This window comes from Trichosurus vulpecula, chromosome 2 (genome assembly GCF_011100635.1).
Source record: "Trichosurus vulpecula isolate mTriVul1 chromosome 2, mTriVul1.pri, whole genome shotgun sequence".
Taxonomy (NCBI): Eukaryota; Metazoa; Chordata; class Mammalia; order Diprotodontia; family Phalangeridae; genus Trichosurus; species Trichosurus vulpecula.
In genome coordinates, this window is record NC_050574.1 from 39563559 (window position 1) to 39576637 (window position 13079).

General features: G+C 47.1%; 1 protein-coding gene across 1 annotated transcript in view; it reads right to left on the reverse strand.

Moving 5' to 3' along the window:
• The window catches only part of LOC118839164 (zinc finger protein 850-like), a 154718-nt gene extending 146983 nt beyond the window's left edge, over window positions 1-7735 (reverse strand). The window contains exon 1 of the mRNA XM_036746612.1: window positions 7618-7735. Within this exon, the coding sequence (XP_036602507.1) occupies window positions 7618-7666 (49 nt within the window). The 5' untranslated portion in view covers window positions 7667-7735. The remainder of the gene's footprint in view (window positions 1-7617) is intronic.
• Between the last annotated feature and the right edge of the window lie 5344 nt (window positions 7736-13079).

A 13079-nucleotide genomic window follows, 5' to 3' on the forward strand; every position in this document is an offset into this window, starting at 1 on the left:
TCAGCCTCAGACAGGCTAAACCAGGTTGAGAGGGGTCTCAGACCCACCAGTGAGTTAGGGGGATGTCTACCCCAAGCTTGTGAAGACTTCCCCGGTGGAATGGACAGATAAGGACAATTTGTTCCAACGGCCACAAAGACCAGTTGAAGCAGGTGCTATGAAGCCCTTAGAGCTTAGTCAGACACCAAAGACACCAATGGCATCCACTACAACCCCAGCCATAGCAGCCATCCTAATTTCTGTCTTGCCACTAGACTTCCAGGACTCTCAAAGAGAAGTGAGGCCAACGACTTGGTGCAACTCTGCCTCACTTCAATCCAATTCACATGCAAGTCAAGACATTACCCATGATGTCACTGGTCCTCTTCAAAAACAAAGAACGAACATCAACCAATGGTCAAAGGATGTGAACAACAAACAGTTCTCAAAAGAAGAAATGCAAAGTATTCACAACTACATGAAAAAAAATCACTAATAACAGAGAAATACAAATCAAAACAACTCTGAGGTTTCAAAGATGACAAAAAACGACAACAGTTAATATTGGAGGAGGTGTAAGAAGAAAGGCACCCTAGTGGAATGGGATGGCTTCCAAGTTTGCTTATAAAGTACAGCTATTATTTATATGATGAATTGTCCAAGACACTTTCTCTTCTACATCTGATTGCTTGGCCTGCCTGTGACCATTTACTAAAATGGAAACCTCCCACTACTCTCCCCTCTTTCCCTGGCTGGGTAACGTAGTAAGAAAGGGAGTTGTGTCCAGAACCCTTTTGGGGGCAGGGGGTTCCCTTACAACAAGTGAATTTTGTGTAAGGAGAGAACTGTCTTCCCTTCAACTCACCAGCTGACAAGACCTCTAAAAAGCTGCCAGTCTAAAGGACTCTGAAATCCATCTGTGTTCCAGACCTTCTCCCTACATAGTCCCAGGAGGCATTCTGCAACAGTTAGAGGCAATTAGGGGGTGCAGTGGACAGAATACTGTGCTGGAAAAGGAAGACTTGAGTTCAAATCAGTCTGAGACACTTATTAGTTAGATGATCCTGGCTAAGTCACTTAATCTTTGTTTGCCTCAGTTTCTTAGGGATAATTATAGCACCTAGCTAGGTGGCACAGTGGATAGAGTGCCAGCCCTGGGGTCAGGAAGACCTGAGTTCAAGTGCAACATTTACTAGTTGTGTGAGCCTGAGCAAGTCACTTAACCCTGTTTGCCTCAGTTTCCTCATCTGTAAAGTGAGCTGGAGAAGGAGATGGCAAACCACTCCAGTATCTACATCAAGAAGATGCCTTCATGTGCACAACTGTAAGTGCAATGTCAATGGAAAGATGTCCTAGTTTTCTGGAAGATAATAAATGGAACTCGACTAAGGGTGCAGAGAATAGGCTCAGTATCCCACCACATTTCTGTCATTTCTCCCTAGTTATACTATATATAGCAGCTACATGTATGACACTCCCAAAGAGACAGCTGTCCCAGAGTGATGACAGCTGCTCTTAGAGAAATAGCTTCGATTTGATGGCAGGAGGGGTATGGAGGACACACTCCTCGCTACTGCAAATAGGGAGACAAACTGTCCAGTACAGAAGGGCCAATGAATAAGTACAGAACATAGTCATTTGGCTAGACAAGTGTACTGCCACAGGAAAAACTGAAGACAAGCAGAAAATCTAAGGAGAGTGCATGTTCCTTTCTACAAACTTACTGAAACCTGGAATGGAAACCGTTACAAACTCACCTCTATAAATCTGTACCTTTGAAGTTTTCCAAAATATGATATATCTATTACCGGCGGGGGGGGGGGGGGGTAGCTGCAGAAGAGTACTTGAAGAAATGTGGAGGCAGACAGAAGACAGACACAGAAGAATAAAAATATTTACATAATATTAAAACAAAAACAACTCCCAAACAGGATCACAGAGTCAGACATAGCTGAAACGCTGCCGCCACCTCACAGGGTTGCCTTTCCAAATGAGATGTTTATAAAGTGCTAAGCATTGTGCCTAGTACTTGATACACGCTTATGTCCTTCCTACTCTAGGCCTGAGTTTCAGCTCTGTTGAGCAAATGACCCTGCCCACCCTCTGGCCACTCGTGCACCCCAGCCTGCTCCCCGTGGCTAGGATGGCTCACTCATTCTCCCTCAATTTTATTTCCATCTTTTTCCCATACTGCACATCTCCCAATAGAAACTCTTCAAAGGCAGCAGAAGAAAAATCTCAGCAAAAGCTTGGGGAAGTAGAGCCCTTCACACCAGCCTTCCTAAGCCAAGGGCCACATCTGCCTCCTCCATATTCTCACACAGGCTGAAAGGGGCCTACCTGGTCCTGGAGGACGAGGACAGAATAAGGTGGGTCAGGAGGAAGAGCAAGAGATGAGCTGTCACTGGGCTCTATTTGCTGGGAAAAGCTTCTGAGATACAAGCTGGAGGCCAACCTGACCCAGGGGGCAGAGCCTGAGCCACATATCAGAAAGATGCCACTGACCCAGCATCCTGGTGACAGGAGGGAAGCATGATTATTCTCCATCATGGAAACCCAGGGTGCTGCTAGCACATGGCAGAGGCTGCCAGCCCAGGGCCTCCTACAGAAAGGACCTGTTGAGAATAGAGAACTGGCTGTACTTGGAACAAGAGGATATGGGTTCAAATTTTTGGCCTCAGTCTCCTCGCCTGTAAAATGAAAGAGCTGGACCACAGCACCTCTTCAGTCCCTTCTAACTATAAATCTGTGGTCATGTGAAGAGAGTGGGAGGTACCCAGGCCCTCTTTGAAGAAGAGGGTGAAGGTAGGGAAGTGCAACACCCCCCCCCACCCCACCCCCAAAGATGGCAGTGTAGTGGAGGGAAAGCAAAGCCCGGGTACCCTCTGCTGGTGGAGGAGGGTGTAGCTCCAGTAGAGACCAAAGGGGTGTCGAGCAGGTGAGCTCACCAGCCCCTCAACAGGAGAGAAAAAAGACGGAAGGAAGGGCAAAGAAAGGATGGATGTGATGGATATGTGTCAGGGACTGTGCTGGGTGACAGAGATACCAAGACAAAAGTGAAACAAGCTGTGCCTCACTCAATGGGAGAGACGGCATGTACATCGCACACAAATACCCATGGGGGAAATCCAAAAAGGCCAAATTGGAGCTGAAGGGCCTAAGAAGCAGAAGGGAATGCAGCCCAGGAAGGAGAGACAGTGTCCTGTTCAGGGACCAGCAGGGAGGTGAGTTTGGCTTGACCATAGCATGCACAAAGGCAGTAATAATCAATAAGACTGGAAAGGTAAGTCAAAGACAGGATGTGAAGGGGGACCACAGAGTCAAAAGCAGGGGAAATACGGAATCACTGTAATTTGTGGGGTCAGGAGTGACAGACCTGAACGTTAGTCCAGGGGAGAGGTGATGAGGGCCTGAACTGGGAAGATAGGGACCTGGTATATGTACAAAAAAGGACAAAAACAAGACATGTTATGAAAATAAAAAGGACATGATTTGAGGCCAAAAAAACCTGGAAATAAGGGGTGAACAACAATGAGGGGTTGAACAAGATACCTATGTTGGAAATCTGGGTGATTGGGAGGATGGCAGTGCCTACCACAGAGATCAGGAAGATCAGAAGAAGAGAGAATTTGTGGGGAGAGACCCTGAGCTCTGCTTTGGCCACAGGGAGTCTGTGACACCCTCCAGACACCTAGTGTGAAACGTTAACAGGCAGACGATGACAGGAGACTAGGGCTCAGGAGATCAGGCTCCACAGCAACTCTACGTCACCTTCCCTCCACTCACAATAGCTACCAATCTGGTTTAAGCTTCATCACCTCATCCCAGAATAAACAGTCACATCACTACTTGCCCGAGTCCAGTCACCCCTATTACCGTCAGGGTTCACTAAAGGGTCCTATTTGGTATGTAAAGGCCTTAACCAAAGAGCTCCCTTCCTACCTTTCTAGTCTGGTTTTTCCCCAAAGCAGCAGAACACAATCAATGTGATACAGCATGCGATTACATAAATGATATTATACAAGCTAACAGTACTGCACAGTGTAGACAGGGCCAGCCTTAAGGTCAGGACATCAGCGGCTGAAGGTCTTTGGCTCTTCAGCTCTATGGCCTTGGCTTACTATTTATCTTATTAACCTCTCCGGTCCCTAGGAACTAAGAACGCCAGCAACAGAGGAGCATGCATGTCTAATTCAACAGGGTGGCCAATATGCATCAATGGATAGAGTTTCCCTCACCAAGGAAATAATTGGCCTGGGCAAATAAATGTAAAAAAAACCTACAGGACATGGCATCACGAGATACAGAATGTACATCTACACAGCCCACAATGATTTTTATTTCATCACCATGAGTATTCCCTTCACCAACTTAATCTTGACCCCTCTGTGACTCAGCAGGCAGTCTTCCTAAGGATAGTTGTGGTTAAAATCTTCATCCCCTATGGTTCTCTAGTGAGGAGGAGGGGAGGCTGGTCTGCAGATCACAAACATACAGAACATCACTCAAAGCCTTTCCAGCTTGACCAGACTTTACCACATACTAGACACCTGTGGATGCTGAAGTCAAGCTACCTGCCCAGATGTCACGTGAATTTACCTTTCCAGGAGACTTTGATCTCTGCCTCAGTCTACAATCCAGCCCCATCACCCTTGTTGAGGTTCCTGGCACAACCCATTCTGCCTTCCACCTCCAGGTGGTGCACCCTGGCGATGCTCTCCCCACTCATTTCAGCCCCCAGAATCTCTGTAACACTCAGCTGACTGCCCACCTTTTAGAGAAGGCCTTTCCCAATTCCCCTCTTACCCTTTTCCCCACAGGGAATGTTCACCTTCCATCTACTCTGTAACATGAATCCCAGACCTACCTAGTTATTTTTGCCCAATGTCCATCAGAATGTGATTTCCTTGAGGTAGGCGCTAGTTCTGCCTTTCTATGTATCCCCAGTGCATAGACAATAACAAATGCTTAATAAATCCTTATTGACTGACTGACAGATTGCAGACAGACCAGCAAAATCGGGAAGTGACTACAACAACAAGAAGAGAAATGAATGCTGCAGAATTCTAATGAGCAGGCTGGGCCACAGAGAAGGAAAGTCACTGTCAAAAGGGGATGGGGGGAACATAACTGACTCCACCTTGTTCCATATTTGCTAGTATACTTTGTTTTCACCTGAGTGATGCCTCTTGGCCTTGTACTGAATGTGCCTCCTTTGGCACCCCACTATCCACCACTACTAAAAAAAATTCATAAGTCTTTGACTAGTTCCTGGAGTTGTCCCTTCCCTTTAACTCATCTAATTGGGCAGTTCAGTTACTTTCAGTCGTGTCAGACTCTCTATGACTCCACTGGGGGTTTTTCTTGGCAGAGATACTGGAGTGATTTGCCATTTCCTTCTCCTGCTCACTTTACAGATGAGAAGACTGAGGCAAACAGGGCTAAGTGACTTGCCCAAGGTCACCCAGCTAGGAGGCAACTGAGGCCAGATTTGAACTCAGAAAGACAAGTCTTCCTGACCCCAAGCCCAGTGCTCTATTCACTGCCTACTAGGTGTCCTATCAGATCTTGCCCAAAGGTGCTTTGTAAAAAACTTCCCTTTTGTTCTGCTCTCTGGGTCCTGTAGCTCAGGAGAGACTTGATATGTGTCACCTGTGGAACTAAGACCCACATGTCCATCAACACCTAGTGATGGTGCATGTGGCACTCTTGAGTGGATAAAGTACAGTGTCTGTCTGTATCCTGTGCTGGCATATTTGTGCAGTGGCCAGCAAGGACACAGAAAACTCTTGCAACAGCCCCTACCCTCCTTCTTTGCTTCGGTGGGGATCTATAGGTATGAAAGGCAGCAGAGAACATCAGAATCTTTCAATGGTTTGTCGTTTCAGCTGATCTCTACCATTTCCCCTCTTTGTTATACGGGACAGCTCCCTTTGCCGGGAGAGGGGAATTCATTAAGGAACTGTACATTGTGGAAAATTTAAAGATTGATAAATATTTTTTTAAATAGTTAAGAAAAATTCCATAACAGATTATTTTTAAAAATGAAGTGGTTAAGCCAGAGGCCCTCTAAGGTGTCTCCTATGAACCTTCTACAGCCTATGCTAATGTCTCCCCAAGCTCAGGGAGGGCCCAAAACACCCAGTCTTTCCTCTTGGGCCCAGATCCACAGCAAGGGTCCGTCACCCTGCTCCTGCCCCCAGCCCTCCCCAAGAGTAACAGCTCAGGAAAACTGCAGAAAAAGAAAATAAACATCGAGCGCCGAACCCACCTGAGCAACTTGGGTCCTTTCTCTGCTGCTCCAGGGAAAGGATGGAGAGGAGTACCAGGGGAGTTCATAATTCTCAGAGCTTCATTTCTAGCTATTTTCTAAAGAAGAGCAGTGGGGGTACCAGGAAATCAGAATCCCCTCCTTTCAAATGTGTTCTTGCTGGGCTGCCATTACCCCGGGCTCCAGTTTCCCTGGTTCCAGACTGGAGTCTTGTGCAGTCAGCCCTTTGAGAATGAAGTCACTCAGTCATTTAACAAACAAATGAAGGCATCTGGGAGAAAGGCAATGGACTCGAGGCCCCTACCTAGGGAAGACCATTAAGGGAAATAAGACAAAAGCTCAGCTCCCATGCACTAATAACATAAGCACCCAATCAGATAATGATGATAGCTAACATTTATACGGCATTTAAAGGTTTGCAAAGCGCTTTACAAACATTATCTCATTTTATTCTCACAACAAGGGGGGAGGAGGGCTATTAATGCCCGCACTTTACAGGAGTCGGAGGCTGAGAGAGGTCAAGTCTCCCCAACTTGACCTGTGGCCTTAACAGCGCCCACAGGGTACTCAGATGCCCTCCTGGGGCCACCAGCCCCCGCCATGGTGGAAAGGCAGGTCTCGGGATGCCGTCAGACCCCAGCCCTCTCTAGGGATCCCAACTCCCCAGCACGTCTCTAGCCTGCCCTGCTGGCAAAACTGCAACGCCCACATTCGGCCGCCTCTGCCCTGCTGTTCCAGAGAATGGCACCATGCCCTCACACAAAGACCGGCGAATCTACCAGCAACCTCCTGCCTGACAGCCTCGGCACCATCCCCCCAGGGCCCGGCGGGGCGTCTGACCCACCCCGGGGTGTCCAAGCCTCTCCCAACGTCACCTGGGACCACCAGCCAGGCACACCCCTGCAGGAAGGGGCTCCCTTCCGTCTGCGCTCGGACTTCGGGGACGCCAAGGTCACGCACTGCCCCCCGAGTGCCCCCCGCGGGGCAAGCCCGGACAGCCCCGAGAGGCGGGGCGCGCCAGGACCCGAGTCCGGCACCGCCCGACCCCCAGTCCTGCTGCGGGCTGGGCATCCCCTACGCACAAGCTGCCACAACCAACAACCTGCAGCCCGGGGCCTCACACGCAGGAGGGGCTCTCCATCCACTGCCCCAGCAGCCCCCGCAACCATGCCCCCCAAAGATGCCTCCATCAATTGCCCCTGCAGCCATCTCTCCCAAGTCCAGACTGCCTCAGCAGCCCCCGCAGCCACTCCCGAAGACCCGGATGGAAAGTCCTCCCCACCCCCGACCTCGGCACAGTCAAACGATTCGGCGTCAAACACAGACACGTTTTCTCCACAGAAACACCGTTAAAGAAGGCTCATTACCCTCTGCGCTGCTGTTGCCGCTGCCCAAGGCCGCAGGGCGCCCGTCCATCCGCCCGGCAGAAGAAGGTAACCGCAGCCGACGCCGCTCTTACGCAGGCACCGAAGACAACCGTTTTTTTGCCCCGTGACGCAACTTCCTCCGGGCCGAGGCGGGGGCGGGGGCTGGGGAGCATGCGCATTGTTCCTCAGAAACTACTTCCGCTATGCTGACCCCTGGGAGACTAGAGACTCTTTTTGATTGGCTGAGGAGCCGGAAGTGGGTGTGTGTCCCAGAAAAAAGAGTCGGCTTCGGTGCGGCCTTGAGGTTAGCTGTCTCCCTCTGCGCTCGGCTCAGTTCTCTGAGCTTGTAGCTTGTTTAGCTTGGGCCTCGGCCTTGAGAAACGACCGGCCAGCCCCTCTAGGCTGGACGAGACCCCCAGGGTTCTCCTAGAAGCATCAGGAGGGGCGCGTCCATGTGGCTGGGGAGCTGGGCTGGAGTCAGGAAGACGGCCCGCCCCAAATACAGGCCTTTTAAGTGGTAGAGAGAGCGCTGTGACCCTCTGGCAGGGGGAGTTTCCTTACCCAGGAATTCCCCAAACCGGGCCGGGCCCTGCCCGTCCTCTCTGCGTGTGCTACTGTACTAACAAGAACTTTATAAAACCTTGACCAAAACGGAGACCAATATCAAATAGTGATCCTTCTCCCCAGTATTCACTGACTGACCGCCCCCCCCCATCCCACCCCCGCCATGCCTGGAAGGGTCACCGTTCTAGTTACCTTCCCTTTGAAACTACCTGCCATCCCCACCACCACCACCACCAATTTATACAGTTCAAAACTTGTTTGGATATAATTGTTCTCATGCTGCCTACCCCATTAAACTCGTGCTACTTAGCACGAGTACCTGGCACTTAATTTTATTAATTTAAAATTTTAATTTACATAAGTTCATTTACATTTTTAAAATTTATTTAAAATTTATTAGGCATGTGTGAAGTAGTGAGAGAATAAAGTGAAGGCTTCACAGGGAATATATATATATAATATATATATGTATTTATATATGTATATATGTATTTATATCTAAAATGTTTGAGAATCAGTGTTTAGAGAAAATGGAAATGGGATGAATTTGCATCTTTGAGAATCTAATTGTTTAGCCTTTAGGAATGTCTTTCTTCCTCTCCTTTAGATTTATAGATGTCACCTCAGCTGTGAGTGGAATACAAGATTGTGAAAACTTCGCTATGAATAACTCAGGCAAGGACCTCACCAGGCCTAAGTTTTATTTTCCTGTAAATCATATGATTTCGGGGAAACCAGATGGTATTCCCCTCTCCCCCTCCCCTCGCCTATTCGCCCCCATAAGGTAATTGTGCAATTTCTGTGCTTGTATTGGGTAAAAACTTATTTCTTTATTCCTGGTTATATTGTGAGGCCACTTGTCTCCCGCCAATGGAGATGGGGGTCCAGCCTCTGGGGTGGGATTTCTTAGAATTGTTTGTACAAGGGTATATATCTCCCTGCTTGCCTTCTCCTCCCCACCCCACCCCTGCTATCTCTCATCACTGCTAGTCTGCCCTGGTAGTGAGAGAGATGCCCAACTCTCGGGAAACTTGATCAAATATAGCTTCTGTTTTTCCTAACCTGAGAAACCTCTTTTTTTTACTTGAGTTGGTGGTCTTCTGACCCACACAGGCACATAATAAATGATAATTGATTTACTAACTACTGTCAATAGGGAACCACTGGGATTTATTGGATAAGGGACATTTTCAGACCTGCACTTTAGGAAAAATTGTTTTGGTAGCTGTGGGTAGCATGAATTGGAGCAGGGAGCCACTTGAGAGCAGAAGACTAATTAGAAGGCTACTGTAATAGTCTGCAGGAGAGATTATAAAGTCTGGAGGGAAGAAAAGAGGAGGTGGGATGAGAAAACACCACAGAGCAGGTGGGAGAGATGTAGAGGCAGAAAGGATAACACTTGGCACCAGATGTGAGATACAGATGTTCAGTGAGAGTGAATAGCCCAAGAGAACACTGAGGTTGAGTGTCTTCAATGGTAATAAGGAAGTTTAAAAGAGGGTTGAGTTGAGAAAGATGTAGTAAAATTTTCAATCAATTGCAGCCCATGCTTGCTCATGCTGTGCCCCAGCAGAAATGAAAAGGGGAGGCAAAGCAGGCTTCTCGCTGAAGGGTGAGATCTTTAGGGGAGAAGTGAGTAAGCTGAGACAGAATGAAATTTTCCAAGTGGTGTCTGTGGAACTGTTCCCGTGGGTGCACAGGTAGCCTTAGATTTTTAACTGCCTTGAGGATCAATGCCTGGCTGAGGAAAGAGAACGGTGGGGAAAGTCGGGAGATTGCACAATGTCAAGAGAGAAGGATAACTCTAGTTACCCATAAGACAAGCCCCACAATTAGTAAGGTCAAGGAGGAAAAAATAGGACCCATCTTCCAGTCCTCAGCCCCTGCTAAGGACACCACTGCCTTGGAATATTCACTGCAGCCCCTAGTTTAGCTAACCTAGCCTATTCAGAGTCAAATGAGCCTCCAGCCTCAGTCTGTCCCCATCAACATCTTCCTGTAGGCCCAAAGTCAAAAACTCCCAAATAACTAAAAAAAAAACTCCCATCCCCCATCACACATCCCTTAAATATTCTGGCCCTCAGACTAGTCCTCCTAATTGATTGACTCCCAATTTATGGCTCAAGGACAATTTTCCTCCTGGTTTCCATCTGTCCACCCCCAATTCTGCAGGCTGCCAACTGATTCCCAATAAAGTATAGGACTAATAATAGCTTCAGGTGTGACCCCTGCCCCATAAGTAGGCCAGGCTTTAAAAGGATGAGGGAAGGTTTCAGGAGGAGGATTTGGGGCAATGGGAAAATCTTCAGTAACCAAATCAATGTATTACTCATGGAGAGAATTTTAGGCTGCTTAGAAGAGATTTGGAAAAAATACATATGATTGTGAATGAATGAATAAATATATTTTGTAAATTATTATTAAATAGCCTCTACCTCCCTGAAATAATATAAAGTTCTTTGCAAACCTAATTAATAAGGAAATATACAAACAAGTATTGGATCATCCTAGAGCTCAAAATGATCATATTAAATATGAGAACTAGTCAAGTAGCAGACTGTGTAGTTAGAGTGGCTTGTCATTTCCTTCTCCAGCTCATTTTACAGATAAGGAATTGAGGTAAAGGAGGTGAAGTGACTGGCCCAGGGTCACACAGTTAATGTGTGTCTGAGGATGGATTTGAACTCAGGTCCTCCTGATTCCAGGACCCACTGTGCCACCTACCTGACAGAAATCCTTGCTATATAATGATAATGAGAGGTTGATCTGAATCTTCTCCCTCCCAGCCCCCCCCCCCCAACACAGACACACACACACACACACACACACACACACACACACGTGTCAAACTGATGAGATTACAGGGCTTAGTCAATAAGTATTTATTAAGGACCTACTAAGTGCCAGGCAGACACTGTGCTAAGGGCCAGAGATATTGAAAGAGGCAGACAACATTTCCTGCCCTCAAGGAGCTCACAATCCAATGGTTTAGACTCCAACAAACTGGATTTTTCTTGGAGGAGGCCACCATGACAGGAGGACACAGAAAGAAGATGAGCATTAGAGACAAGGGACACCTAAAGTGATGCTAACCAAACTGGGGAAATGTGTGGCAGCTGTCGGCAGTTTAGCCACCACAGTGAGATCAAACAAAATCCTGCTCTTCTCTTAACGAATCCCTGGATTAATCCGGGTGAATTTATCATTTTGCCTTCACTGATTCAGCCCAGCCTTATAAATTGTCTACATATCACTCCAAATACTCTTCCTAAATCTTTGGGGGCGATGGGAGGAAGCAGAGAAGTATGTTGTAAAATATAAAGTGTTATACTGTGTGGCAGCTACAATGGACAGAGTTCTGGATTTGCAATCTGGAAGACCTACTTTTGAATCCCACTTTGGACCCTGACTACCTATATGACCCTGGGTAAGTCATTTAACCTCTGTCAGTCTCAGTTTGCTCATTTGTAAAATAAAATGATTGGGCCCCATGGCCTCTGAGGTTCTTTGACTTTACATGAGCTCTTACTATTTGTGTAAAAATGTCATCTGAGCCAAGTTCTTGCTTGTGTCTTGGCAGGCTAATACCCACATCTTTCTTACATTTTGTCTTTGAGGTCAACATTATTTCTCTTTCTATAAGTTTCTTTGGATTTTGTTAAACATAGATGGAGAAGCGGGGCTCGATTGTACATCCCATCATTTTGTTGGAGACACTGATGTGGTGCTTGTGCTTGGACTCTAATTCTAACATCACATTCCCCTTAGCCTCTGCCTGTGCCTGAACTCCAGTTCTAAAATCACATCTCTCCCTAGCTTCAGAGCATTGGCCCTAGCAGTCTCTCTCTCTAGATAAAGGGCAGCATGCCCCAACTAACTTATCTCTGCTTCTTCCTCAGTAAGCAGCTATGCCCAATTATAGATTGATTCAGGGTACTGATAACTGACTATACACTGAGTATAACATGTATCCTAGACATAGTCAAATGTATATTCCCTTACATTAATCTTGTCTAACAAGGCACATGATGGAATTCACCTGTATATTCCCAGTCAGCCGTGAACTTTTGGTGACTTAGTGACATTTCACAGGCAAATCACACCCCCAGGTAGCCTCCCCCCCGCCCCCACCCCCGTGGGCCATTTCCCAGTTAACTCTGGGTAAGATACCTGCACAGTAGATACAAAAAATGCATGTTCCTTTAAGAACTGACCACCCCTTAATCATGCCTAAACCACTCCCTAATCCCACCCCAAAACACCTAATTGACAGGTCTCATCCCTAAATCTTGTACTTAAACTTTCCCTGTCGCCCCATATGGTTGCAGGTTCCCTAAGAACTCTTGCCCGCTGAAAAAGCATAATAAATCTTTGCCTCCTTGACTTAAAGAATGATTGGGTCAGTGAACTCATTCCAGGCGGCCTTGCCTTGGGAACTTTGGTTTGGGATTTCTACATCCCTGGGTACATTTTTCCCTCAACAACACTTTTTTAATTTCTCTGCTTCATTGGTGTGGGCCACAGCTTTTCAGGGAATTGCACCTATTTGCCTCACCCCTACCCCCCACCCCCACTTCCCAACTTGGAAAATTCCTAATCTTTCCTCCAATTAGAAATCAGGTTACCTGGCCTTGCATCCTAGTTTATATCCTGTAAATTGTTTTCTTTTAATGCATGAAAACAAGAGAGACATCCAGCAGGGAACAGAGGCTCCACGGAACCACAGATAGAGAGAGGAGCAGGCCTGGGATCACAGGGAGACACCCACCCAGGAAAATCTTTAAGCCAAGTAGAAGCAGTAAAAGGTTGTTACTATCAACCTGAAAGTTTGATTTAAAGAGGAAAACGAGCTTGGTGATATGTAAATTCATGATGTTTTTTCCCTTAAAGCTGGCAGA